The sequence below is a fragment of the Phlebotomus papatasi genome, chromosome 2, assembly GCF_024763615.1.
Source record: "Phlebotomus papatasi isolate M1 chromosome 2, Ppap_2.1, whole genome shotgun sequence".
Classification (NCBI taxonomy): Eukaryota; Metazoa; Arthropoda; class Insecta; order Diptera; family Psychodidae; genus Phlebotomus; species Phlebotomus papatasi.
The window spans coordinates 36654238-36681358 of NC_077223.1; the positions used below are offsets into that span (position 1 = coordinate 36654238).

At 37.8% G+C, this 27121-nt stretch overlaps 4 protein-coding genes across 7 annotated transcripts; 1 reads left to right on the forward strand and 3 right to left on the reverse strand.

The window, feature by feature from the left end:
- Window position 1: 1 nt before the first annotated feature.
- Window positions 2-26955, reverse strand: LOC129805036 (H/ACA ribonucleoprotein complex subunit 2-like protein). 3 transcript variants are annotated; one of them, XM_055852846.1, is made up of 3 exons: window positions 26704-26955; window positions 325-599; window positions 2-267 (listed from the first exon to the last, which is right to left on the reverse strand). In XM_055852846.1, the coding sequence occupies exons 2-3, from the start codon at window positions 564-566 to the stop codon at window positions 36-38; spliced, it is 474 nt and encodes a 157-aa protein (XP_055708821.1). In that variant the 5' UTR covers window positions 567-599; window positions 26704-26955; the 3' UTR covers window positions 2-35. The 3 variants fall into 3 exon arrangements, with proteins under 3 accessions (XP_055708821.1, XP_055708822.1, XP_055708820.1); XM_055852847.1 differs by having other exon boundaries at window positions 26697-26955; XM_055852845.1 differs by lacking the exon at window positions 26704-26955 and having other exon boundaries at window positions 325-2322.
- Window positions 4965-6632, forward strand: LOC129805035 (zinc finger matrin-type protein 3-like). The gene is made up of 2 exons (XM_055852843.1): window positions 4965-5116; window positions 5185-6632. The coding sequence occupies exons 1-2, from the start codon at window positions 5092-5094 to the stop codon at window positions 6297-6299; spliced, it is 1140 nt and encodes a 379-aa protein (XP_055708818.1). The 5' UTR covers window positions 4965-5091; the 3' UTR covers window positions 6300-6632.
- LOC129805034 (uncharacterized) lies at window positions 7380-9198 on the reverse strand. 2 transcript variants are annotated; one of them, XM_055852842.1, is made up of 2 exons: window positions 7539-9198; window positions 7380-7391 (listed from the first exon to the last, which is right to left on the reverse strand). In XM_055852842.1, the coding sequence occupies exon 1, from the start codon at window positions 9168-9170 to the stop codon at window positions 7992-7994; it is 1179 nt and encodes a 392-aa protein (XP_055708817.1). In that variant the 5' UTR covers window positions 9171-9198; the 3' UTR covers window positions 7380-7391; window positions 7539-7991. The 2 variants fall into 2 exon arrangements, with proteins under 2 accessions (XP_055708817.1, XP_055708816.1); XM_055852841.1 differs by lacking the exon at window positions 7380-7391 and adding an exon at window positions 7403-7465.
- LOC129800934 (uncharacterized) lies at window positions 9208-13367 on the reverse strand. Its single transcript, XM_055845678.1, has 2 exons — window positions 9329-13367; window positions 9208-9272 (listed from the first exon to the last, which is right to left on the reverse strand). The coding sequence occupies exons 1-2, from the start codon at window positions 13365-13367 to the stop codon at window positions 9208-9210; spliced, it is 4104 nt and encodes a 1367-aa protein (XP_055701653.1).
- Window positions 26956-27121: the final 166 nt, after the last annotated feature.

Genomic DNA, 27121 nt, shown 5'->3' on the forward strand with positions numbered 1-27121 from the left:
ACATTTTCAACTTAATTTTATTGCAATTATACTTTTTACGATGGAACAGGGAGATGGACCAATTCATTTGAACATTCATCGAAGAGTTCTTTGTATTCTGGATGTTCTCTGACCAAAACTGTGACAGATGCCCTCTTTACTCCCAGAGCATTCCCCAAATCTGATTTGCTGGGCACATAAACGTACGGAATGCTCTTCTCTTCGCACACAGCCGGTAGATGACAAATCATATCAATGGGACGAACATCCCCTGCGAAGATAACAAGCCTAAAACAGATTCCCTATGAAATCTCAAGCAATGCAACAAATTTTGTTCTTTCTTACCCGGTTTCTCCCTTCCTGAGACGCTTCTGCACATCCTTCAGTCCATTTCTCAGATAGGTTTTCTGCTTTGTGGCCTTCTTGATCAATTTGAAGCACTTTTTAGCCAATTTCTTAGATGCCATGGGCTTGGCAATTGGTGTCACGTAAGCCAGCTTTTCTTCATAACTTTCCGTGTCTTCCTTTTTAATAACCACTTCCTCTGGATTCTCTGTCACATCAGCTTCCTTTTTAACTTTTCCCATTTTGATTTTATAGTGCAAAAGCAGAGAAAATACCTTACGAAAGAAAACACGTGTTCACAAACTGAAAATTGTAAACAAACTGGGACTGTGAGTCTCAATGTTTTTTAAGGCGCATGGATTGTTGACAATGCTGGATAACGGCTGGCGGCTGAAAATTTTCTTAGCCGAGCCGATATTGCTTTTAATTTTATAGCATTTTCTGTATGCTTCAATAATATTTTAAAAAAAATGATTGTAAATAAAACAACGGAATAATTTAATAAATTATGATTAATCTATCAATGGATTTATCATTTAACCCATTTAACCCTTTCAGTAAACATCAGAGACCAGAGCAAACGTGGAGGCCATTTTGATACGGAATTTTACATAAAAATGGTAAAAATTTCGGTCTTCCTTGTATTTTGCTCACATACATAAAGAATACTATATACATACAGAAATCCTTAAGAGTTTAGTATTATAAGTTATTATAAAGACCTCTATAATACACGTGGAGGAGAGAGCGAAAATGGCACATATCATCCTATGCTTTAGCCTTAGAATATGTGCCGTTTTTCCTCTGAGCTCCACATATGTGAAAAAAATTATCGTTAAAATGAAACATTTTGAAATATATTGCTTCTACATACAAAAATCTTGACTTGACAATGCCCTTTTTAGACAAAAATTTCTAACAAAGGTCAGAGTGAAGGTTAAAATTAAAGCAGATAGTGAACGGAAAAATAGACCTTTCTTGACTTTTTTTCTTTAATTCTTCAAAACGTTTCGAGGATGGATGTCCTCTTAATCAGGTTTCGAATATGGAGGAAAAATCACGTACAGGTGGGAAAATCTGCTGCTGCCAGGGGCATGACATTTCCTATGTTTCCCATATGTTTCTAACGAGCCAAAAAAACTTTTGAGTTTATTAGCTGTTTTCTGTCATTGTAGAATGAACTAGCAAAAAATAATAATACAAAATAAAAACCAAATTTAATTACGAAGAGGCAACCGAAAACCGTAAATTGGCAACCTACGTGGTTTTGGAGATATCTCGTGAAATATGTACGAAAACAGGGAAAAAATTACACTAAAACCGGTCGCATTTTTCAGAGCCAATGTCACCCCCCCCCCCCTGGCTGCTGCACTGCACTTGAACTTTTTTACAATTCTTCACTCTGACGTTCACCATCCAATGGACTGACACCGAAAATTTTTTTTTTTTTTAAAAATGGTTAAAATTAAAATTCTTCAATGTTATTTACAATTAGACTACATTAGTGAAATGTGTGGGCAAGAATATGGGTGAAGGATGCATTATGACAGAAATCGTGTGCATTATATGGCTTTTACACACAAAGAAATTATGTCCATATTTAAGGAAACTGTATACAATTGTGTTGAAAAACCGCCAAATATGGTCATACATTTCTCCAGCTGTAAAGATCATATGGGAAGAATTCGAAAATTCCATGACAAAGGCATTTTTTGACAAAAAGTGTGTTCCATTGTGTAGAAGCCGGTCACAAACTTAATCACATAAATTCGTGATGTTTAAATTTACTTTACAATACACTTCATTCAATCAGTTCTTTTTTAATCGGGTTACATTTAATTCTGTTGGGTGTTACATTTAAAAAATAAATAAATGGTGGACAATTCTCACGTTTGGTTTGGTTAAAATTTGTCTTTTGGACCAAGTATGCTCAAATTTGCTATATTTTCTATTGATTTTTTGGGGATTCTTGATCATTGATGGTTTTTTGTAGATATTCCAATGATCATGAGTATGTAAATTTATTATGAGTTATCCAAATGCACAAAAATTGTAGATAGATTTCAAACTGTTTCATGCCCGAATTTTTCGATACTTTGGATGATATTCTGCCCAAAATTCCAAATTGAGAGAATGTCTACTGTATTTTTCTTCACTTTTTTTTTGTATCCCCCCTTACCTGTCCCCCCTTACCAAGGTCTTAGGCCTTTAGGCCAATTTTGACCAGTATCCTGTGTTGAAAATCCTTTGAAAACCAAAAAACGTCCACAAAAATATAAACCAAAATCATCAATCTATAAAATTAAAATATCTCACAAATACTGAGGAAAAACTATAAATATTTAAGACGGGAACCTTACACATTAATGGCCGTACTGGTATTTTTCTTCACATGATATAGTATTTGCCAGTTACCACCATATTGCAATTCTAACTCCTTCACCGGATGTGCACGCCATTGTGAGCCTCACAACTTAACGATTGAGCAAAGTCTATTTTCTGCCCATTTCTATCTATTTTTTTATCGAATTTACTTCTTAAAAAATTGTCTTTTACAGCCATCCTTCCAATTATTTCTAGCTGAAATTCTTTATGATCTTAGCTTCATAAGATTAATGCAAACTATCATGCATTGATGATTTAGGATCAGAAATTAGCGTTTTTTTGCTCAGATTTCTAATAAATGTGCACAGATTGATTACCAGGTGACTTCAAAGCCGCAATATCAGATCTTTTCTCGTGCGGAGGGAAGCACTCCAATCTTCATGCATTTTCAGAATTGAGTACTTTTCAAGAAGTACTCAAAAACACCAAAAACACCAAAAACACCTAAAGGGAAGTTTTATATTTTTGCCACTAGCGCTGATGTCGCAAATCCTCGTAAATTTCACTAGACCTCATGAATTTAGAAGCCTAGCTTCTTGATTCTCCAAATTTGGGACTAATTCCTGAGAGTATAGACACCAACCCTCATTTTCTGGCTGATCTCTAAGCCGATGCCTTTGTCTATTTTAGGTTCCAAGGCGTACAAAAGCAGTGCAATGCTGTCGGGACTGTCGGACTCTGGGGGCCAGAGTAATTTACATATATACATACACATATAAATATGACTAGAGGCATGAAAATGTAATCTTATAATGTGATCTTACACTGTTTTCCAGGTTAATTATGATCTAATGAAGTCGAAAAAAACATCCATTTCTCATTATCTCTTTTAGTTTAGGCGCTAGGTGAGAAAACAGCCAATGAAGAAGCATTTCTGCCGTTTGGCTTCGGAGGCTGGTCATCAACGCTAAGACGGCGGCAGACGCATGGGAGGGTGGGAAATGTAGAGTTTGAATAAATGGTTATTATTATTATTATATTATTATAACATAAATTTTTTTTTGAAACTCTGCATCTCAAATTCACATTTTTACTTTTTATTTTTTTTTAATAAAATATACAAAGTAGAATGACATATCTTTCAGTAAAAATAAATTTATTTTAGTGAGACAACTTTAAATCGGTGTTTTTCTTGAAATTGGAAATTAGTTTTTTTGGACACGTGAGATAAAAATAACCGAGGTCTTGGAAATCGGGCAAAGTAGCGCTACTGGTGTTGGTGGCCCAACAAGGATTCTCTTGTTAAGGGTGCGTTTGTACTCCCAACTTAAGTTCAAGTGATCGTATGCAAGAGCGTTATGCCAAAGGAAGGCATGAGTGCTCCATGTCCATAGTCTTATGCACATCGAAAGCCATGTTCACTATGTAAAGATGCACACCCTTCACCTCCGACTCAAAGGGCTAACCCTAGGTACAAGGCACATTGTGTACCCAATCAGTCTTTAGGAATTCAAAATAACGGCAGGGTCTTTGGCCGCGGAACCGATTCGTCTTACAGACAAATATTTTTTGTTGCTTTTTCTCTGACCCGTCAAACAAAACTGGGGATAGCAACTAAACGAAGAGTCAAAATGAGTTCAAACTTTCAAAAGATGTTAGTAAGACTATTGCCGAGGACACTATAGCACTTTTAAATAAATAAAAACTTTGTAATCGCAGTAGGGTAGAGTCAGTACTTTTCGCCACCATTAAGCTTGAGGAGCCTCGTAAAGGTGTGATATTTTTGTCAGACTAAAATGAATTTTGTATAAAGATACTTTGAAGCAATATCTATCTATATATCTAGGATACATCTCGAGAATTTTAGAGAATCTCATTGAAAAATATGCATTTTCCCCAATTATACTTGTTTCAGTACTTTTCGCCACCTATTTTAAAACGAATTTCAATTAATTTACAGGCGTAATAACGTATTGGGATATTAGAACCATTAGAACAGAACATATTATGAGTGTTGAAAGAAATGCTACTTATTCTTAAATGCCTTAAATTAGTTGTTTTATATTAGGTGGCGAAAAAGTGCTTATATGGCGAAAAGGGCTGACCTCTACCCAATGTGATTTTTGTGAAGACCGTCTTGAAACGGTCTTATTTATTCGAGGGATAATCCCGAGAAGTGCATAATGCCGGGGCTGAGTTCAGTCGCCGGCGTTACCGGCTTATAAATTAAATTCAGCCGCCGCCCGCCGGTTCATCTCTTCGGCTGATTATCCAAAGGTCTATCCATGGACAATTCTCTTATTTTTCCACGGCCATCCGGGACATTTGCCCTTTTTGTCAATGTTTTTCTGTGGTCAAAAAATTTAATGGCGAGTGGAAAATTTGCACCCGCCTGACTTTTTTTTCGTGAAAATTCACAGCAAACACCTTAAAATCGGAACAATGAGCAATCAAACAGAATTTACAGGTAATCGGACAGTCTTTTTGTGCAAAATTCCTGAGAATTTAATGACATCTAAGCATGGTTTTCCAAAGGTGAATACAACTATCCGCAATCAATCTCCACTTTCAAAATTCCCTGCCTGAGGACGGAAGAAGGAACCGGGCAGCAATCTCAAGCATGGTCGGGGTATTCTAGTGTCCTTGAAGACACATTCGAGCAGCAAAGTACGCCGCATCGGTTCACCAAAGTGCAGGATCGTCTGAATGTTCATAGGCAAAATCGACCGGCTAAACGGAAGAATGATCCCGGAGCAAGCCTTCCGGGAGGACCCAACAAGATGGATGTGGATCCAGAAGATCCTCAGAATCAACCCAAGAGAAATCGAATGTCGCATGCGTTGATGGATATGCTAGCAGAGGATCTTCCTGAGGAACTGAAGAGTCTTATGAGTCCTCTCAATTGCAATCTCTGCAACGTGAAGATAAACTCCGTTCTGACTGCAAATATGCACTATGAATCGAAAAACCACGAGAAGAAGATCAACAATTGGCTGCAGGACTGGTCTAAGAAGACCGGTCAACCAGTTCCGAAGCGTCAAAAGGCCAACAAGGAGGGACCAGTTGGGCCCAATGCCTTCCACTGTGAGGTCTGTGACATACCTCTGACCTCCCTGGCACACGCAAGGACTCACTACACCGGCCGGAAGCATCAACTGGTGATGTCCGGAAGATCCAAGCCATCTGGTTCGGGATATTACAGTCCGGATGGGAAATGGGTGAGGCAGATGACGAAGCCAGCTGCAGACACTTCTGGACGCTTTGGCATTGGTGAAGCCTTTCAGAAGCCACCAGCACCACCTCCAGCACCGTCCACTTCCAACCAATCCAACTTCTGCAGCCTCTGCAACATTTCCGTGACTTCAGACTCTCAGATGAAGATTCACCTGGAAGGAGCGAAGCACAACAAACGCCTAAAGGCATCCACAGCTGCCACGTTTCCCCCTGTGGACGATGACACTGTGATGGAGAGTATCATTCAGCAGCAATCCGGAAACGTCACACCAAAGAGGGATATTTCCATCAATCGGACGCCTTCCGGGAACTACTACTGCAATGTCTGCGACATTACTGTGGCCAATGAGCATCTCTTCAATCAACATCTCGACAGCAAAAAGCACATGAAGAAGCTTAAAGCATCCCAATCATAAAGAATCCTGAATTATCTTGAAAATCTTACAGGTATCCCCTCAATCCCTGCAACACACATGAAACAAGCGTGAAACATGAGATTAATTTGAAATATGAAACATGCAATTTTTGAAAAACAAACGTTAAAAAAGCAAATTTGCATAAAATTAATTTTACATGAAATGACTATGTAGAAATATTTATTTTATTAGTAAATAACACGTTCATGTATGATTATTCAAATTTTGCGACCGTATATTTAGATTTTAGAAATTTTGTCAGAAATAGATTCTTTGATGTTGTCTTAGATAGATGGACAAAATAAAGAATTAACACAGCTTATAAATTACCAATTTTATGTATTTTTAATTAATTGAAGGAGATAAAAAATATCCTGATAGGAATTTTCTGATAGGCCACTATATCTCCCGATGAAGGACTTGTCTTCCTTGGCTTCACAAAGACGAAATTTAAGTCATACGGGAGACCGGGGCAGAAGAGCCACCAATGAAATTTTTCTTTGCCTTATAAATAGAGTAGACTCTCACTCAATTGGCTCTTTTTCAATCGGGCGAAAAATTTTGTTGACAATTTTCACGTTTAATTATGATTTAATTAATTTAATTAAGAGCAAAAAGTAACAAAAAAGCGAAGCAATTTCTGATGTCTCACGGCGAAAAGAAACGGCCTTATCATGTCTCGCCGCTTGTTGTTTGCATTGGTCAAATGATTTACAGTATTGTGTGTTTTTTTCTAAAATAGCTTGAAAAGCGCTTTTCTCGTTTTCTCACTTTTCTCGCAGAGAAAACGGTGTTTTACAAAGGTGTACCCAGCGAGCACAGTTAGCAGAAAAAATAGTATTTTCAACATTTTTTTTGCTGAATCGGTCAGCTTGTCAGTCAGCAGCTCTCGAACAAAAAGTGCTAAGCAAATACATGAAAATGGCACTGTTTAGCGCTCGCAGCGGATGATGGCAGAACTAAACACTGTCGGGAGATGGCGCTGAAAACCATTTAGCAGATTTTCTCTTTCATTTTTTTTCTTTTACTCTCAAAATGAACTTGGAATTTCCCCTGAAATTATTTATCAACTTGGGTGTGGGCTTTACCGACCTGTGTAATAAGCAATGACCCGTTAAAGTACTATAACCTTGGATTGAAACACCCCTTCGAGTTTAACAACCAACCTGTGTAATGATAAATAACCCTTAGAAGTATCCCAATAGTGGAATGAATTACCCCTTTGGTAGTAACACCAACCTGCAAATGGAAAATCTCCTTTAAGATAATCCGGTCGAAATGACCGATTCCCGCAGGCTCCAGATCTTGGTTGAGTGGCTACAACAATCTGCCTATCTCGAAGACACTCTTGCCGCACTCGGTAAGCCCAAAACCTAAGACGCAAGCGCTCGCCTTTCCTTTTCTTCAGAGGCTGTCAGCAAAATCTGCTAGCTGGATGTCTGGCGGTCTATCCGGGATATTTCTCCACAAGAACTCAATTTAACTTCTAAATTTCTTTATTACACAACTTGATCTAACACCTTTCTAACGATTAACGAAACTAATTCAATCCTGAAGGGAATATTTCATCAATTTTCTTTGAGTCGTTTTACACGCGTTGCACTTCTCCTATTGCGTCAGCCACACTCCCTTTTTTACACTGAAGTTTTTCACAAAAAGCCTTACAAAATTCCGTCGCTCAGTCCGCTCAATTCAAATGTTTTGACGGTTGGCCTTCTGTTCGTCTTCATTTCCCACATTTTCCCCCTCTTGAGTCCTGGAGGGGCTCAAGAAACCGTCTGTGGGCAGCCAGGCCAAGGTATTGACTGCCCGTTTCTGCATGCCGTCGGATGTCTTCACTGTTGCGACCCGAACGATGTCATCTTTGCCCGGATGGACAGCAGTGACTCTTCCCATTCTCCAGTAAGTGGGTTTGAGAAGGTTATCTCGAAGCAGCACTAAATCTCCAACACAGAGGTTCCTCTTCTTCTCGTACCACTTGGATCTGTGTTGAAGCGATGTGATGTACTCCACATGCCAGCGCTTCCAGAAGTGTTGCACCATGCGCTGAAGTAGCAACCATCGGCTCAAACGGTTGGGATTAACCTCAAGCAAATCTGGTCCAGGGGTCAGATTCATCGCGTGTCCGACCAGGAAATGGCCGGGTGTCAATGGTTCGTTGTCATCTATGTCCGAAGACTTCGCACAGAGTGGGCGTGAGTTCAGGCACGCTTCTATTTGTGCCAGAACTGTTGCTAGTTCCTCGAAAGTTAGCAGACTTTCCCCCAGCACTCGTCGTAGATGAGATTTCACTCTGGAAACCCCACGTTCCCAAAGACCTCCAAACGTGGGTGAATGGGCTGGAATGAAACTAAATCGTGTTCCATTACCTGACATCTCTGAAGTCACTTTGTGCTGGTGGGTACGGATTCCCTTGAGCCTCTCTTCACGAGATGTCCCTGATGCTCCAAGGAAATTGGTGCCATTGTCACAGAAAATTGTGTGACAATGCCCTCTACGTGCGGTAAATCTCCGTAGACTCGCCAGGAAAGCGTCAGTGGTCAGATCACTGACGGCCTCAAGATGCATCGCCTTCGTGGTCATGCATATGAATACACATATGTAGGCCTTCATGACCGGTGCCTTCCTCAGCTTGGATGCGCGAATCTTGATGGGTCCCGCGAAATCACAACCCGTCTGGTAAAATGGCCTGTTCTGTTGGACTCTAGCTGCAGGCAAGTCGCCCATAAACGGTGTCTCAGTAGTTGGTTTCGCCTTGATGCACTTCACACACTTCCTGGTGATGCCCTTGACAAGATTCCTGAGCCCAAGAATCCAATATTTCGTGCGTAAAGTGTTCATCAGAATCGCCGGTCCAGCATGAAGATTCATCTCATGGGTGAACACTATCAGGTCTCTCACAAATTTGTCAGCAGATGGCAAAATGATGGGGTGCTGTGTGGAGTAATCCATGTTTGAGTTTGCCAGTCGGCCCTGAACCCGCATCAATCCATCTTTGTCCAGGAAAGGAACAAGTTTCAACAACTTGCTCGATCTCGGAAGAGGGTGTCCTTGTCCACAGCTCTTGTATTCAACCGGAAATACTTTCTGCTGAATATGTTTCAGAATACAAGTTGTGGCATTCTGCAACTCACTAACTGTCAGGAAATCCGTTTTTCGCTCCTCTTTCTTGACTCTCAAATTCCCAATAAAACGGAACCAGTAAGCTAGATACCGCACAGTCTTCAGATGTCCGGAAGTTCTCTCAATCAGCAGATCAAGAGGGTCGACTTGGTTTTGCGTCACGAGGGAAACTGCATGGGATGATCTCTCTTCGCCTGTTTTCCCCCTCTTCACCTTGTTCTCTGGCCACTTCTCTTCATTCTCACTGAGCCATTGTGGTCCATGCCACCACAAGGTGTGCTCCGAAAGCTCCTTTGGGGATACTCCTCTGGAAATGCAATCTGCAGGATTCTGTGCCGTAGGCACATGGCGCCAATGAGTAGGTGGAACGACCTCTTGAATAGCGTAAACACGCCTAGCTACATAATTGTTCCATGTCCTGGGTGGTTCTTGAAGCCATTGAAGAACAATTGTTGAATCAGACCACGCATGAACTTCCACCATCTTGTTTCCCAGAGAATCTTTGACCTTTGTGACCAGTTGTGTAAGCAAAACAGCAGCATTTAGCTCCATTCTTGGGATTGTGATTGGTTTTAGGGGAGCCACTTTGGATTTGGCAATCACAATGTTGATCTCGATGTTCCCATCAGCATCCATACCCTTTGCGTAGATGACAGCTCCGTACGCTCGTTCTGATGCATCAGCGAATCCATGAATTTCAATCACATCTTTCTGGGTTGGAATCGCTCTCGGAATGACTATTTTCTGAATTAAAGAAAATTCAGTCTGCACTCTCTCATACGATTTCGCTGTATCATCTGGCAGATCATCGTCCCATTGAAGATTAGGAATCAGCCAAAGAGATTGGAACATCATCTTTAGATTTATCGTGACAGGGCAGATAAATCCCAATGGGTCAAACACCTTCGCTGCAGCAGCACACAAATCGCGTTTCGTCCTTACCAGGGGTAGAGCATCAATAACCAAAGAAAAGTTGTCTGGACCTGGTGACCACTTAAGCCCAAGGGCTGAGATCGATTTGGTGTGTGCTTTGACCTCGTCGGGTGTAATAGCTTGGAGATCAGGCGGAACTTGATCTAGAACCTCACTAGAGTTAGATGCCCATTTTCTAAGAACAAAATGTCCCTTGCCTAGAACATCCTGGATCTCCTTTTGAAGTTTCTTGCCGTCTTCGATGGACTCAGCTCCACATAGCAAATCATCCATGTAAAATGATGTGGAGATAACTTCACAGGCCTCTGGATAATCATCCTTGTAGTCCATAGCTATTTGATGAAGAACTCTCACAGCAAGAAACGGTGCACTTGACGTACCATACGTCACGGTACAGAGTCGAAAGATCTGAATCTTCTCCTGAAAATTTGTCCTCCAGAACACTCTTTGGTAATCTCTGTCCTCGCTTGCAACCAGGATCTGTCTGTACATCTTCTCTACGTCAGCGGACATAGCTACTTTGTGCGTTCGAAAACGCAAAAGCAACACAAGCAGATCATCTTGTCGGGTAGGACCAATCGCCAGTATATCATTGAGCGAAGGATTGTTCGGGCGAGTGGTTGCTGACGCATCAAAGACAACTCTCAGTTTGGTTGTCTCACTTGTAGGTCTGAGAACAGCTTGATGTGGCAAGAAATACGATTCATCCTCAGGTTTCAGATCATGTCCAGTCACTAGTTCCATATGATTCAAGCCGATATATTCCCCCATGAACGCCTTGTATTGCTCATGGAAGTCTGGGTCTCGGGATAGCTTTCTTTCCAATGATTGGAAACGAGCTAGCGCTGTTGAGCTTGAATTTCCCAATGGTTTGTGATCCTTTTTGAATGGTAATTTGACGACATAACGGCCTGTGTCGTCCCTTGAGTGTGTTTGTGTGAAGTGTTCTTCACACATGACTTCTTCCTCTGTAAGTAGAGGTTGTTTGTCGAGGTGGCTTTCCTCAACCTCCCAAAATCTCTTTAGCATCTCATCCAAATTGTAATGCGTATGCAGTGAAGTGATGCTGTTGAGTGGGCTATCGATCCGACCACCCACAATCCATCCGAAAATGGTAAGCTGAGCTATTGGTTGTCCAGAGTCCCCTTTGAGTGTTTGCGGCAAGTTGATCTCAAAAGCATATTCAGCCCCAAGAATGATGTCTATCTTTCCCGGAACGGTATATTGAGGATCAGCAAGCTGCAGGCTCTTGATATGATCCCACTTAAACCCTGAGAGATCCACGGAAGGCAACTTGGAAGTAACCTTTTCCATAACATAAGCTTGAACCTCGACTTTGTCATTCGGATCATATCTTGAGACGACTTCCAGGTGGACTAGCCCCCTTGTGTAGCCTACATTCACTTCTCCAGCTCCATGAACAGCAATCCTAGCTTTGGATCTAGGCAACGCAAGTCTCTGAGCGCACTCTTCTGACATCATCGTGCACTCTCCTCCGCCATCAATAAGCACTCGACAAGCCTGATACTTGCCGTAAACATCCCTCACGTTGACAATAGCGGTTGGCAGTAATGCCTTGCGGTGAACTGCGGAGTGATGAGTTGTGATGGTTGAAGAAGTAGTTGGTGACTGTTCAGGAGTCTTCTGTGACTGAGGTACAACTTCCTTTGCGGCTACTGGTTTCACCTGAGGTTTCACAGATTGATCAATCTCTTCCGGAACTGGATCCATCTTTGGAGGGTGTAGCAGAGTGTGATGCCTCCTACCGCACTTCTGACACTTCCCCTTGGATTGACACTTGGCAGCTGAATGATGTGGTTTCATACAGTTGTAGCAAAGATGATGTTGTGCCATCCTTTCACGCCTCTCGTAGAGCGAAAGTGCCAGGAACTTCTCACATTGTGGCAAAGCATGTTCACCCTCGCATTCCGGACATTTTGTAGCATTCGTGTGGTGGGTCTTAAACCCAGACTTGTTTGACTTGTTGGTAGTCTTTTGCACTGAAGGTGGGGCAGGAGAAGTGCCATGAGAAGCACGTTCCATAACATCTGTCACGTCACTCATGAATTTGAAGAATTCATCGATTGTTGACATCTGATCTGCACTTCGTCCTTTCTCCCACTCTTGCCTGAAGTTCTCGCTCATATTTAATTTCATCAAATAAATGAGCCACATGTCGAGCGAGAAGCACTCGGGTCCCAAAGCTCTGAGACCATCAACGATCTGCTTGTATCTCCTACTAGCAGATTGCAAATCTGACGCATTTTCGACCTTCTTTTGAGTTTGTGCCATAAACTGTTGGATGTATGCATTCACGAGGTGAACCTTTTTGTTGTACTGAGCCTTCAGACTGTCCCAGGTAGATTGATAAGTCTGATTGGAGATCGGTATAGTACTGATGTCCGCAGCAGCACCTCCAGTTAGATACATCTTCAAATACTGCATCTTTTCACTATCTCTGAGAGAATCGTTGTTGTGAATGGCATTCTCAAATGCGTCCCTGAATTGCGGCCAATCTATGTATTTTCCATCAAAAGACGGAAGGTTCAATTGTGGCAGTTTGGAGCGTGTTGCACTACTCTCAGAATTGGTTGCTCCTGGGCTAGACCTCTGCCACTCAGCGATCTTATCCAAAAGATCCGTTTGTTTTAGTAGAACATCAGCGATGCTACTGTCCAAAGCCTCTTGCTGTGGAAGACTTCCGTTCGAACTCCCTTTGCATGTTTCAGCAATGTGCCCAAGTTTGAGTCGAAGATCCACGCATCTGTTGTTGAATGAGTCACCCTCATTCTCTTCGTGAACTTTCAATTTGGGATCGTCATCAACGAAAATCTCAATTTGTGTCTGAATTGGTGTAAACCTATTCAGTGTAGACTGGACTTCGCCAAGAAGTACATCAATCAACTGCTCAGTGAAGCTTGAAGTCTCAGAGACTCTTCTCTCAATGTTTGTGAGCATCCTCTTGCAGATACCTCTTTCGATATGGAGAGCTTTCAGCTCGATACTCGCCATCTTGAAGCAGTGTTGACGAGGGCAGGTGTAGAAGGACAAGCAATTCAATCCTTAGCAAGGAGCAATGCCGACGTTGGCGAAGAAGGATTGATTCTCGATAGTCCTTAGCAATGAAAGGGCGTCTGCTTTGTCGATGATTCTGTCCAGTTCCCTCGAAGGACCAGTAATATGTGGGCTTTACCGACCTGTGTAATAAGCAATGACCCGTTAAAGTACTATAACCTTGGATTGAAACACCCCTTCGAGTTTAACAACCAACCTGTGTAATGATAAATAACCCTTAGAAGTATCCCAATAGTGGAATGAATTACCCCTTTGGTAGTAACACCAACCTGCAAATGGAAAATCTCCTTTAAGATAATCCGGCTCGAAGGACCAGTAATATGTGGGCTTTACCGACCTGTGTAATAAGCAATGACCCGTTAAAGTACTATAACCTTGGATTGAAACACCCCTTCGAGTTTAACAACCAACCTGTGTAATGATAAATAACCCTTAGAAGTATCCCAATAGTGGAATGAATTACCCCTTTGGTAGTAACACCAACCTGCAAATGGAAAATCTCCTTTAAGATAATCCGGTCGAAATGACCGATTCCCGCAGGCTCCAGATCTTGGTTGAGTGGCTACAACAATCTGCCTATCTCGAAGACACTCTTGCCGCACTCGGTAAGCCCAAAACCTAAGACGCAAGCGCTCGCCTTTCCTTTTCTTCAGAGGCTGTCAGCAAAATCTGCTAGCTGGATGTCTGGCGGTCTATCCGGGATATTTCTCCACAAGAACTCAATTTAACTTCTAAATTTCTTTATTACACAACTTGATCTAACACCTTTCTAACGATTAACGAAACTAATTCAATCCTGAAGGGAATATTTCATCAATTTTCTTTGAGTCGTTTTACACGCGTTGCACTTCTCCTATTGCGTCAGCCACACTCCCTTTTTTACACTGAAGTTTTTCACAAAAAGCCTTACAAAATTCCGTCGCTCAGTCCGCTCAATTCAAATGTTTTGACGGTTGGCCTTCTGTTCGTCTTCATTTCCCACATTGGGGGATATTATAATCACGATTTTTATTGCTTTATTATTATAGGATTTATGCTGCGGTGTGCTGTCTATAGAGAATGGTCAAATAGGAGTATTAAACATACTGCCGACCAAAAATTCTGCATTTTTTAGTAAATTGCGTCATTATTTTCTTGAGAAAAAAAATTTATTCTGAAGAAATATTCAATCGATGGTTATAAAATTATTCATTATTTATGAAAAATATGTTTTTTCTTTTAAAAAAAGCATACTTTCCTCAATTTTTGCAATTAAATATTGGCATTTTTCCTGAAACAGCCATCGATGTATTATGCTCACATTCGATCACAACTATAGTAATTGATCGCGAAACTGGATTTTTCTACATATTAAAGTTATTTATGGTAAATAAAGTTGCAGAAGCATTAAAAAATCGTTTCAAAATATGTGGCTCCCCTACTTAGTAAGTTCAATGATGGTTTTAAAAATACTACAAAAACTACAAAAAATTCTATTAGAAAAATTTTTATTAGACCAATGCTGTATTGGTCTAATAAAACATTTTTGGATTATAAATTTTCTAAAGCGCATTATTGCGCAAAAAATTACTTTTATTATCGCGGTATAATAGCAAATTAACATACTATTGTTTTACTTAATACTGCACATATTCTTTTTTAAATCAAAAATTTATTCGATTTGATGATTTATTTTTTTAATTAAAATGACACGTGTTAATATTTTTTAAAAGAGTACCTTTAAAGTCAGGAAAATATGCCAATTAGTTGAAAATCGTTTTCCGTCGACTGTACCATTAAATGAAAATGATATAGGCTTTAAATTTCATATGTTCTTAGTCTTAGTATTTAAATGAGTTTCCGAGTTTTTTCAATATTTCTCGATTTTAGAATTCATGAAATGTTAAAATATCTTGAAAATTCCCAAGAATTTCTTTGGTTATTAATTTTCTGAAATAAGCCGACAAGAATTCTTTTCAATGCAATTTTAATTTAAGTGTATTATATATGGGCCAATCCATCTCAAGACAACCATAGGGGTACCCTTCATGGTCTTAGATGTTTTTGAATTTTACATATGTTAAAGTACACGATAAAATAATATACCCCTATTTTTTTTCGCCCAAAAAAATTCCTGGCCGGAGAAACATGGCGCTAAAGATGGCGTCTCGCGCTTCATTCGTCAATTGAGATTTTTGGCAAATATTTCAAAATGCTCTATCTCGCGAACGAGTTGAGATTTCTTCTTACTCTTTTTTTATTTGAAAGATAATTTTATACTCTTTAAAACGATATACTAGTTTTCGTATTATCTGCTCAAGCTTTTTTGTAACCGTCTTTTAAATTTTTTTTTGAAAAAAGTTAAAAATTACTTTTTCTCAAAAACCCCATTCTCAAAAATCATTTTTTTACTGTTGATCAGTAACATTGAGTACTACATTCCCTAAAAAGGCGAGCTTCCACTTTTGCGCTTATTTTTTTAAAAAAATATTCAAATTTTTACAACATTTTCAAAAAAGAAAAAATACCAGTTAAACTCAAAATTTTGAGTAAGGGTCCGTTTTGTACCACCCCCCCTCCGCTGAAGGATGTTTTCGCTTCACAAGAAAGGATCCTCAGCGCAGAACACGCATATAAAGCAAATGAATTAGCAGAGTGTTAAGGAAACGTAGTGAAAATGGTGTTTTTGCTGGCAAAATTATTTGTCAAAGAGAAAACCCTTCAACTGTATTTTCACTAGCTATACAGTATCATCCCACAAATCACAGCGCACCTAAAAAGTTTCAAATTTTTAAATGTGTGTTTAAATATTCCAAGCTGTTATAGAAACAAGAAACACGATATTTCTCGACTCCTAGTTGTGTCGAAAGTTTTTGAGACTGAAGTTTTTGAGATTCGTAAAGAGCACCATTCCTTTTTTTGGTCAATTTGTCGCCATTTTTTTTTAAGAAATGGTCATATTGGAAAAGTCGTCTAAATCGAAGCAGAAAAAAATAATTTTTCCTAACAATTTCCTAATTTTTCGAAGCAGAAATAAATTCGGTGTCAGTCCATTGGTGGATGGTGAACTTCAGAGTGAAGATTTATAAAATAAGTTCAAGTGCATTGCAGCACCAGAATTTCCCACCTGTACGTGATTTTTCCTCCATATTCGAAACCTGATGAAGAGGACGGACATCGATCCTCGAAACGTCGTGAAGAATTAAAGAGAAAAAGTCAAGAAAGGTCTATTTTTCCGTTCACAATCTGCTACAACAACCTATTAGACCGAAAATTCCTCCGAAATAAATAATAATCAAACCACTAAATAATAAGATAATTTCTGCGAGAAACATTTCCTATATTGGATGCCTCTTTCATAAGGATCCTAATAAGGATCTTATTGGATTTTAAATAAACTCGAATTAATAAAAATTGTTTTTCTTTGCAAATTTTCGAGAAAACTTTTGTTTTTTTTTGAGTTCGAAAAATAGTTTCTTTTGGGTATAATCTTTAAATTTCACCTCTTTTATACTAAAATCCAAGCCACGCCCTTTATAATAAAGCGCATCAATTGTGTTACAATCACAGAATTCGATACTAGAACGGAAAATGGCGTTGGAGATATTCAAATGTCTCGTTGCAAGACCGATTGCAACCCCCTAGTGGCAAGACAAATAAACTCACATGCCACAGTGTCCACCTGGTGGCACGTTTTGGGAACATATTTAGACAGTGGCGCTTTTAACGGCAATTCGTGTAAACTTTTTAAATTTGATTCTTAACAATTTTTTATTCAAAAAATTTTATAATATTATAAAAAATGTGTTTAATGTCTTCTTAGAGATTGTGTGTTAATGTGTTATTGACGAAAAATAATTTTCTCTATAAGTAAGTAAACAAGTACTACACAAATGGTGTAAATTGTGATAAATTTGTTATTTTGTAGAAGAATAGAAGACGATAACCAGTGGCATTGCAGTTGGATCTACCTTCCAGGGCAATTCTGAAGAATTTTAATTAAACAAATGATATAAAATATCATCAAGATTTCACTATTCTGAGAATGTTGTTCGAATAGTGAATCAGAACAGCTGCTGGCAGTAGTGTTACAAAACAGGAAAGGTGAAGAATAGTAATCTGATCTAGACTTCAGTTTTTTCAGGATCTTCTGCTTGTCTCCAGTCAGATGCCACTAGGAATCCAAAGCATAAAACTCTGTATTCCATATCCCATAAGACTTTTATTTAAATCAGATAATAAAGAGAAACAGAAATAAAGAAGTTTTTATTCAATAATTATTACAAACGTGATTACAAGTTTGCAAGTTTTCAAAAATATTTAATATAATAATATTGTAGCACGAATGCTACAGGTCCACACCAGAACATGCTGGAGCACCCTTCATCGCTAGCCTTCCGGAGGTTGAGCCCCATTGCCCATTCCAAGAAGGCCACGAATCCAGCGTCCTCCTCGCTTCACTGGTGAAGACCGACTGAGGAACCGATTCGATTGTGCCCCTCGGAATATCTCGCCGAGCACTCCCAACCCCATCTAGCGGAATTATAGCGATGACGTAACTTGAAGTTAGCCGTTGTTATAGCACCCCTCAACGTTACACCCCAACTGAACAGTGATTGGTACCGTTGGCTTAGAAGAGTCTTCGTCAGGACGGGCTTTCTCCCTCCAACTCCTCTAGGCTCAACAGTCCTACTACAATATAAAAATATAGAAAAAAAATCAGAATAAATAATTTAAAAAAAAAATAGAAAATAGATTTAAAGTTCAAAAAAAGAAGTTTGAATTATATATTTGTCGCTCTTCCTCGGACGATCATTCTTCACCATGTACGTTTAGCAATCAATTACGTTTATTCGCGAACACCTTCAACAGTCACATCTGAAAAAATAAAAAATAAAACAATAAATAAATAAATAAATAATAGCAGGTGAATAATTTGTCCAAAATTAATACAGTGCGACTGCAGTAGAGTCAACAAATTATTTTCAGACCCTTTAACGCTATTGGGGTCCGAAATCAATTAAAGTAGGGAAATTCTGAAAAAAATGCGTATTTTATTTGTTTGTTTTAGATTTTAGATCATTGATAATTTCACCAGAAATAGTAGAATACGTTATCCAATTAACTTACAAACTCCATACGAACAATATAAAAAAGATCAATATAAAAGTCGTCCATTTTTGGGCTTTCATTTGTCTAAGTTCAGGAGATACCAATATAATGATTATCAAATAATAATACTGAGTAATAGTTTAATTTTGTTGAGTTCTACAAATGGGTATAAAAAACTAAATATATCAACTTAGAACTTTATTGCTCCGACACACCTTTTAGATCAGGAAAATTTTATGAAATAAAAATTTGCATCCCTTTCGTTTTTCTCAAAAGTTTGCATATGTATATCTTATTCTTACGCACTCTAAATTAGGTGGAGCTAAATTGAATTTGTTGTGATGTTTAAAAGAATAAGAAGAGTGTGAAAAAGTGAGATAGGCATATGCAATAGGTTTGAGAAAGAAAGAGATGGGAATTTTGACTTCATGAAATTCTAATCCCTTTCTTTCTCACACGCTTTGCATCTGTCTATCTCATTTTTTCGCATTCTTTTTCTTTTAAACAACACGCCAAATTAAATTTAGTTCCATGTAATTTGCAGTGCAAAAGAATGAGATGGACACATGAAAAACGTGTAAGAAGGAAAAGGATGTGAATTTAGATTTTATGAAATTATCCTGATTTAAAAGGTGTGCTACCGCCATTAAAATCTGCAGCCATAATAGAGGTTAGTTATATAAATAACCACCATTTTTGCGAAGACTTAGGATTAATTTAATAAAATTTAATAATTTTCTGAGAGAAGATACTACGGATGGACGGACGGACGGACGGAAGGACGGAAGGACGGACGGACAGATGGGACGGGACGTCTACGAAAATCGATTTTTGGCGTATATGATATTCGTGATCTATGAGTTGCAAAACGTGTATATCCAAAATTTGGGCCCGATCTGACGAAGTCGCATTTCACCTGTGACCACAAAAGCTGAGATTGTAAAGAATCTCAGCTAAAAAACAAATTTCATTTACTCAATAAACCTTCCAAAATTCATATTATTTGAATCTATTTGAGCATATTTGTGAAAAGTCGATTTATTCATTGTTAATTGTCCTATAATATAAATTATTTATAAAACCGAAAAATGAACCCTCAGCATTGAATTAAAACTGATTAATTTACAGTTTTTATGACTAATTTATTTATACTCCTTTAGTAATAAAATGAACCGAAAAATTTAAAAATCAACTGGAGGGAAATGTGAATTTATTGAACCACGATACTGGCACCAACTGGCACAGTGGGCAACAAACTAACTTCATATAAGAATATTTTAGAGAAAGATAAATGATAGTCTTGCACAAGAACTAAAATCTTCAAAGATAAAACAATTTTTTAGACCACATATTCAATTTTAGATAAAATCGAATTTTCAGAGGAAAGCTCCGTCCGGATACGGTAACACAATTTGTGAAGTCAAATCGATAGCGATCAAAAACTTAACTCTTATCGAGAGCTTTAGACCATGCTCCATGTCTTCCTCAATGGTCGAGTGCGTGGAGAATCTTACAATCTCTCCTGGGATACCAGGATGCTCACACAAAGATCTTGGAGACAGCACTAGTCAATTTCCAGCATTTCCAGTTATGAGGAGACAACTGAAATTTGGAGAACAATTTTGATTTTCTCCTTTGATTCTCAACTCTTCATCAACAACTTTGATTCTCCAAACTTCAGTTGTTTCGGGATGATTAGAGAGTGACTGGTGCTGTATCTTCGAGATCTTTGCATATGAATCCTGTAACCCCCCGCTAGGATTGTAAGATTCTCTTTTTAATGAAACCCAGTGGTCTTTGACATCACTTGATCAATGAGGAAGACACAAAGAGTATCGAAAACTCTGAAGACAATTTAAGTTTTTGATAAAACTATCGGATTAAAGGCTCCACTTGCGTTGCCATGTCCAGATAGAGATTCCCTTCGAAAATTCCACTGCTGCTGAACGACAATTTTTCCCACGATTTACGATAAATTTAGAATTTTGTCGAAGAAAAACGAACAATGCATTCCCTGTCAGGTTCCGGAAAGCATTTTGGGACATTTTTTTAAGAGAATTTAGATATAACTCTAGATTATTAAATATGGGAATTTAAATAGTAATACTCACGGTTTCTTGCTTAGCGACTGTGGATTGTGGGATTGGTTGTCAGGAAGGATCCGGGGAATGGCCGCGTTTTTCAGGAACTTCCTGACGCCTCCGGGAAGAAAATTCTCCTGTTTAAAATGTTTTCCGCAGATTCTCGCAGAGGTCTTGTCTAGATGTTGTCCACTTCCTTCTTGGATGTGATGAATCTAATGAATCCAATCTTGGTGTACCATGGGGCCCAGAGGAAAACTAAAATTACAAAAATTGCATTAAAGTGGAAAACAAAGTCATTCGATTATGCTGTTTTTTCTCGAAGAATTTATGCTTGCCAGTGGAAGGAAACCCCATATTGTCTCGTCTGGTCCAGGCGACAGCTCTCCACAACACATTTCACTCCCATTGAATATTCAAAAATGTTTTTAATTGTATTTTTATTCACTTTTTCACTAAATATCAAAATATTGTAACCATAAAACGCAAATGGCGGTGGCGACGTCGTGAAAGTTCTCTAAAATTTTTAGAGATGGCGCTCGGGCCACAAAAATATTTTCGAAGAAGAAGAAGAAAGTAGGTGGCGCTATCATCATTCTTGCAACCAACGGACATCCAACACCTTTTTATATGGGATTCTAATTCCAATTCCGTTCTAGTATAGAATTCTGTGGTTACAATGTATTCATTTTGAGACGTAATAAATTCCATGTCTGAAGAATCTATCGAGTTCATTCTAAATAGAAAGGGGATCTCAATGGCGTAATAGGCAAGACCGTTGGTTCTTGGGCGGATAGATTCCCGGCTTGACTCACAGTGTTGTGAGTTCGAGTCCCGCCCGGCGCAAAAAATCTGAATTGAATGTCTAGAAAAAGACATTTTCACTGTGACATAACAAAATAAAAATGCATCGCCTCTGTCCAAAAACTCCGGGAACATAGAGGAAGCATCCATACTGCGAGGAAGGTGTTCCTGCGCGGGATCTACGATCAGCAGATTCTTCCAACATGAGCATGTTGTAAAGATTTCATTGTAATGCAAATAAAGTATCTCGATACGATTAATAATAATAAGTCTAAATAGAACACCGCTTAGGAGTGCCTTTGCAATGAGATTGAGCATACCGTAATTTTCTTGAGCATACTGTAGGCTGAGATTATTTTAAAGGACTTAAACTTAAGTATTTAATATTTGAAAATAAGTAAGGAATGCATGAAAGTTATGGTCTTAGACGAAATGCCCGCCTATTAGTCTACTTCCAAAAAGTCTTCGAGCATTAAAAAAGAGTGTTTGAAGTTTTTTTTCGAAATAAACCAAAATACAGTAGACTCTCGCTAATTCGGCTCTTTTAAGATCGGGCTACTTTTTAATTCGGGCAGCGGTTACATTTGAAAAAGTTTGTTGTCGTTGTCATTTTTCAAGTTTGATTATGATTATCAAATAAATCAAATATGCTCAAATTTGGAATGGTTTGTCTTAGTTTTGATGTGATTTTGCAATATTAAGGGATTTTCATGCAATTTACGTTATATATGAGTGTGTAAACTCAATATGTGTATGCAGATGAATAAAAATTCGTTGCATTTCAAAAGGTTTGTCGCCCGAATTTCTGTTTAATTCGGCTGACATTTCGGTCCCATATGCCCGAATTTGAGAGAGTCTACTGTACAGTAGACTCTCACTCAATCGGCTCTTTTTCAATCGGGCGACAAATCTTGTTGACAGTTTTCACGCTTAATTATGAAGCTAATTTTCTCAAATTCGCTGTAGTTCTTCCTATTTTATCGTGATTCTTTATAATTGAGCGCTTTTTGTGGAATTTACAAAGGCTTTGACGCTAAATTCTATCGCTAAACCGGATGACATTTTGCCCCATATTGCCGATTAAGAGAGAGTCTACTGTATATGGTTCTGAAGGGGTTACAGAGGATGGGTAGAAGAAAAGAATCTGTTCATCAAAGATCGAAAATCGGTATTTCTTATCTTTGGATCAGATTTAACTAAAAATTATCAAACATCAATGGTCAATTTTCGTGAAACTTTAGAATTTAAAAATTTCGGCGAAATCTAATCCCTTGGTTTAAAATTATTCCCGAAGTTCGTACCAGATAATCATGAATGTCGAGAAATATCGCTCTTGACAAGGGCTAGTTCCGATTATTGTGCGGTATTATCTTTGTGTATCTGTGTATGCACCCTTGGAGATAGAGAGACTTGTAAGCATGGGGATGTGGAGGTATCAAAAATTAAGCGTCTCTCTCTCTATCTTTAAGTTCGAAAATTTAATTAGTTCAATGTTTCATAATTTTCTAGTAAATTTCTTATTGAAAGTGACGCTTTGTTCACAATCTGGTAAAATATTCCTACAAGTGTACACACTTGATTGCACATTGCTCCGTTAAATGCCTCATGACATTAGGGCATCTCGTGATTTTACAAATTTGTGTAAGGTCTCCTCGTCATTCCCTATATGAGTCGAATAACGCAATGAAGCATTATCAGAAAGACAGAGATTATTATGTATACATACAGTAAACTATCTCCAGAGATTAGGGCTGCGAAGTCACTGACAGGATGGGAGATTCATGATGAACGTCACGTTAGTATCACGTTTTGAAGTGTGTCGAGATCGAGAGTGTAACCAAACAAGGCAAAGTTGGAGGCTCGATGATGACATGTCACTTAATTTACTTTTATGAAACTTTGAAAATTCTTAACAAATCAGACATCAATTGGTTGATTCTGCAATTTTTAGATTTTCTCTGAATTTTCTGTGAAATATTCAGGAACATTGAAGGTAATCTTTTAGAGTGGAAGAACTCTCGTACAATACCAAGAAAATAGAGTTGCAATATTTTCTGAGAAAATCCTTTTTTTGGAAAAGGAGATCAATCACACCGATTGAAATTCCAAAGTGCAAAGAAATTTGAAGAAAAAAAAACGGTCAAATACTCAATTTTTCATCCTTTTGAAACATCTTGGACCGCATTTCGTAGTATTTCACAATGTGTAGTGTAAAATGAGACTTTTGAACCTCAGAAGCAATATATTGATTATTAAATACCATTTTAGACTTCTCTTCAAATTCTCTTTCTTTCTCATTCATGGAATCACGTGAACTTTCTGTCACAACATTTCAATTGAAAGGGCCACAGACTCAAAAAGAGGCGCTCAAAAGGACATTTTCAAGTGAATGACTCACAAAATAGCGCTTTGAAGTGAAAATAAACAAAGAAAAACTAGAAATTTCTAGAATTGCTATCATCAGTATACAACCAAAAACCTGCCATGTGATGTTCCATCTAGTTTTATCTGAAACATAAACATTTTTTTTTGGTGTGTAATAAGCTGTGAATTTCTAGACAAACTCGAAACTAAATTTCTTTATCGTATTGTATAAAATATTCAGATTATGTTAAAGTTTCTTTTTTTTGTTCAAATAACAAGTTAATTTACATCAGATTGTAAAAGTTTTATTCTTAGGCTATCCTTGACAAATAATGACTAAATTTATTCTTTCATGAGAAGAATTTGTCAGTTATAAAGGAAATCTATAGAAAAAAAGTAATTTTTGCCATAATATAGGGAATCTGGGAATAATTTCACATGGAAATAATAAAATAAATTATAACAATTCTAGCCATATAAATCCTTTTTATATTTATCGTGATTTTAAAAGCTTTCAAAGGAATTCTAATTAAACAAACCTAATTGAAAATCCGTTTTTTAAACTTTTTTTAAAAAATTATTTACCCTGAGAAACTATTATGGGGAACTGTTCAAGGTCGTTAGTGTTTTAGTGGTCGAAAAATAACCTCTTAAACTTGATAGAGAAATGAAAATAACCTAAGTAATAATTATTAGTTATGAAAAATGTGCAAGGCGGAAAATTATTACAACACATAAAAAATAAAATAAAAAAGTAGAGTAATTTGGTTAAATTTAATTCATCATAACGATATCCACGAAAAAAAAACATCTGCTAAGTTAAGGACATAAAAAATCAGTATTTAACTGTTCAAGTGAAAGAAATGGAAAACCATAAATTCACAGTACGCCTAATTAAATGCTGTCTTATGGCTTAACTTTTATGCTTTTACGATAACCGGCAGGTCATTACGCAGTAAAATTCATCATTATAATGTAAAATTAATATCTGCAATTGTGATACGTAATGACTTTATTTTTTTTTCAAAGGAATTGTATTAAACATCTGGTTGGATGATTCAGAGGAAAAAAAAATCATAGAAATTAAAGATAATTATTTGCCTCCATTACTGCTCAATTTTGGGGTAGATAATGAAGAAACAAGTGATTAAGAATGGGACTTTTTATTTTTTCCGTTGCTAAGAAACTTGTTTTATTTACGTTACAATATTACAAAATATTGTGCACAAACGAATATGCCGGGGAAAAAATTATAAATCACCGAATGAGAGTATAAAATTTATGAATGAAATATACAGAATTTATCACTAATTTGCTATTTATCATTTTAAACTCATTGACCTCCTCACACTTCCCAGGGTTTGTGATGAAATGAACGTACTGCTGATGTTTAAGGGGTTATTATATTTTAAATTTGTTAAAAAAATATGTTATGGTGCTATTCCAATGAAAAAATGAGCATGTTTTTTTTAGCACATTACTGTTCTCAAGTACTAAAAAGACCATGACTGTTCTCACGTGTTATTTCAATTAATATCAGATGGCATTATGACCGGGTGAAAGCTTGCTCGGCGCCGGGAATATTCGAATTCGGATTTCAGTTGGGAAATCGACAAGATTAATTTAATGTTTTCTCTTTCATAGTATTTTATACATTTTCTTTATCATGATAGACAGAATGTAAGGTTCTTCTCTCTACACAAAAACTTCATATTTTCCCCAGTCCTCGTCGTGTTTAAAAATCATCAAATAGTCATGACAGGAACCGACACAAAGGAAAAGTTCTACCGAAATTCGAATTCGAATGTTTCCTCCAAGCAAGCTTTCACCCAATCACAATGCCATCTGACATTCAGTCAATGTGGGAGTAACCTGTCATGTCAGCTTGGTGGCGTGATGTAGTTGGATGGTCGGGAGTTGGCAACTTTAGCCTCAACCGCGGGTTTTCCCAAGCGTTTCATGAGTTTTCTCGTGAATGCTCAGTGGTGAAAAGTCGGCGAACAGAATTAATATTCTCCACTCATTATTTTCTTTGAAATGACGTATGGGAACAGACATGGTTTTTCTTAGTACTTGAGAACAGTAATGTCCTAAAAAACATGGTTACTTTTTCATTGGAATAGCACCATAAGTCAGATTTTTCAAATTATTTTTTTATCAGTCAAGTAGAGTGAGAAAGTGGGAATGCAGGATTTTAGTAAGAAAATCATGGTTCAGAGAGTGGACTAAATTTTCTATCAATACTTGAAATCGAACCCTAGTCACTTGTATGAGAATTGTCTAGCATAATAGTATAACACGTAGGACTACGAAATGCTCTAGCTTCAGGGTGCTTACGAAAATCGAATTTACCAACAAAACCAGACGTTAAACTAATGAACTTACTTTTCGATTATAAGTATTATTTGTGATTCGCGGAAACTTGTTATCCAAATTTCTTTACCTAAAGCCCCTAAAGCTCTAGATCCAAAGATCGTTAGATCGACATATCAGCATTATCTCTGTAGAAGATCGAGAGACCGACATATTCTCTTTTTTTACGAGACTCTGCTGAAGTAGTTCTAATTATTATAATGACTATATGGAACAAACAACAAAATAAAGACTCGATACGATTTATCGCAAATTACTGAAGTAAACCTTGTGCAAGATAAGGAAATTTAGGTTCCATTACGGTTTCGATAGGAATTATTCCAATACAATCGTAACTTCATAACTCAAGTGGACGCTTTCTGTAAAAGCATTTGGATGAAAGTGGTCATTCTTTAAAATGTTGTTTCAGCGATACAAATAGAATTTTCCAATGCAAAGATTCTTTCAAAATTTACTCAATTCGACCCTTGCAAAATCATCAATCATCAGGAGAGAAAGCCTTAAATAATACTTCAAACACAACACTCTGTCAAGAAACAAATCAATTGAATACCTGTTACCTGTAATTATATCAGGTGTTTAAAATATAGAACTATTCCAATTGATGGAGTTACAAGTGCTCCCTTATTGAGGGGACTGATCTGTAATTATATCAGTAGAAAAGGGATTAATAGAATCCTCCGAATGCGGCTTGGAGGCCAAATGTTGCCCTTCCAAGTCCACAAAAAAAGGGGGGCCCAAATTGTAGCTCCTCCACGTGCAATTCCACTGAGAGATTCCCAGAGCGTCCTCGATGATTCCAATTGATGAAATCCACCTGACTTGCTGCTTCCACTCACTGTTTAATCACAATTAAAACTGTCCTTGCCCTTACACTCCTTGTGAGCATAAGGTGTCACTGTGACAAGAAAAAAGACTTGAGATTTTTATGCACAGACTTTATTTTAGCACTTGATCACTTTGATGGTGTACACTGGA

Bases quoted from the DNA above. Each gene is read 5' to 3' on its own strand.
- LOC129805036 (XM_055852846.1), bottom strand. From the start codon at position 566: ATGGGAAAAGTTAAAAAGGAAGCTGATGTGACAGAGAATCCAGAGGAA. The intron at 268-324 runs GTAAGAAAGAAC...AATCTGTTTTAG, and splicing joins CTCAGGAAGGGAGAAACCGG to GCTTGTTATCTTCGCAGGGG.
- LOC129805035 (XM_055852843.1), top strand. From the start codon at position 5,092: ATGAGCAATCAAACAGAATTTACAG. The intron at 5,117-5,184 runs GTAATCGGACAG...GGTTTTCCAAAG, and splicing joins CAATCAAACAGAATTTACAG to GTGAATACAACTATCCGCAA.
- LOC129805034 (XM_055852842.1), bottom strand. From the start codon at position 9,170: ATGAATCTTCATGCTGGACCGGCGATTCTGATGAACACTTTACGCACG.
- LOC129800934 (XM_055845678.1), bottom strand. From the start codon at position 13,367: ATGGCGAGTATCGAGCTGAAAGCTCTCCATATCGAAAGAGGTATCTGC. The intron at 9,273-9,328 runs GCAAGTTGTTGA...ATGCGGGTTCAG, and splicing joins ACACCCTCTTCCGAGATCGA to GGCCGACTGGCAAACTCAAA.